Below are 1,367 nucleotides of genomic sequence, written 5' to 3' on the forward strand. Positions count from 1 at the left end.
TTATTTTTTATTATTAAATACTAGATATTTTACTTTACTGCAGAAGACAATCAAGTATATTATTCCCAGATGATTTTTAAGTTGGATTTCTCAATTTGCATGGTTTATCTAGGAAGATTGGAAGGGAATACTGATATCATATTGAGGTTGACAAAGAGTCAAGAAGTCAGAAAAGAGTAAGTATAACTATAATTTGGCAATCCAGGCAATGCAATCTGAGATTCTATTTATATAGAAATGTATATATGCTCATACTGTGGTTTTAACTTCCACTCACTTGATTTTCTGATTTTTAAAATTAGAAAACTTGTTTTCTGAAAATGAATAATAAACTGTCTTTTTAGTAGAAGAAATAATGGTGCCAAGGTCTTTTATATTATTTTGGTCATACCTACTGTTGTCAACTTGCTTCTAATAACAACCTTCCATTGGGTTTCTGAGACTGTAAATCTTTGCAAGAGTAAATCTTTCTAAGGAGCAGTTTGCAGATTTGAACAACTATTTTTTTCTATTATCAGCACAAAATATAATCTAATATGCCATAATAGCTTCTCATATTATCTCAGCTAAAACAGTTTCTGTAAAACAATGTACCCATTGCCTTTGGGTTGATTTGAATAACGGAAGGACACATTTTGATAGGTATAAGAAAGCATGACAAACTAAACTGGTAGGGTTCCTTTTAAAATAATATGGGCATTTGCTTTACAATTAGAAGTCAACATTCACATACCAAATGGACGAAGGTCCAAGCAGAGATTTGCTCCTTCCACTAAGGTGGTGTTCCGACAGATGGTCCACAGATTGAAGTACATGTAAACTGGCAGTGAGGTGAAAACTGTGACTCCCAGCCAGGCCAGCATGAAAAGGTACGTCAGCATAATAAACTACAACACAGAAGAAAAAAAGAAAGAAAGAAACATGTAATGTACTGGAAGGAAAAATTTTTTAATCTGTAAAACTCTGTATCTAAGGTCTAAAAGACAATAGCACATAATATTACCAGGAACTGTATGTAGCATGGGAAGCCAAGAGAAGGTGAATGTAAGGATTTAGAAGAATAAGCTAATTATAAAATTGCATGTTGGAAAAAAATTCTGATGCACAAGAGAATAAATTTTCCATTTGGTTTTTAACACCTGTTTTATTCACGGTGTCTGTGGGTTTTTTTAAGAACTATCACCAGGATGTATTTTATGTGATGTATTCCAAGTACTTAAAATGCTAAAGCATTTATGTTGTTGTTGTTATTATGTGCCATCAAGTCTCCTTCAACTCATAGCAACCTTATGTACAACAGCTCTGAAGTTTGCCTTGTTCTGAGCCAGTCTCATGGACTCTGACACACCTACCCCCACTGCCCTACT

General features: G+C 33.7%; 1 protein-coding gene across 1 annotated transcript in view; it reads right to left on the minus strand.

Moving 5' to 3' along the window:
* The window catches only part of GPM6A (glycoprotein M6A), a 254,674-nt gene that overhangs the window by 18,692 nt on the left and 234,615 nt on the right, over nt 1-1,367 (minus strand). The window contains exon 4 of the mRNA XM_006882219.1: nt 734-887. Within this exon, the coding sequence (XP_006882281.1) occupies nt 734-887 (154 nt within the window). The remainder of the gene's footprint in view (nt 1-733; nt 888-1,367) is intronic.

This window comes from Elephantulus edwardii, unplaced genomic scaffold (assembly GCF_000299155.1).
Source record: "Elephantulus edwardii isolate Elephantulus edwardi_28Jun2011 unplaced genomic scaffold, EleEdw1.0 scaffold00018, whole genome shotgun sequence".
Taxonomy (NCBI): domain Eukaryota; kingdom Metazoa; phylum Chordata; class Mammalia; order Macroscelidea; family Macroscelididae; genus Elephantulus; species Elephantulus edwardii.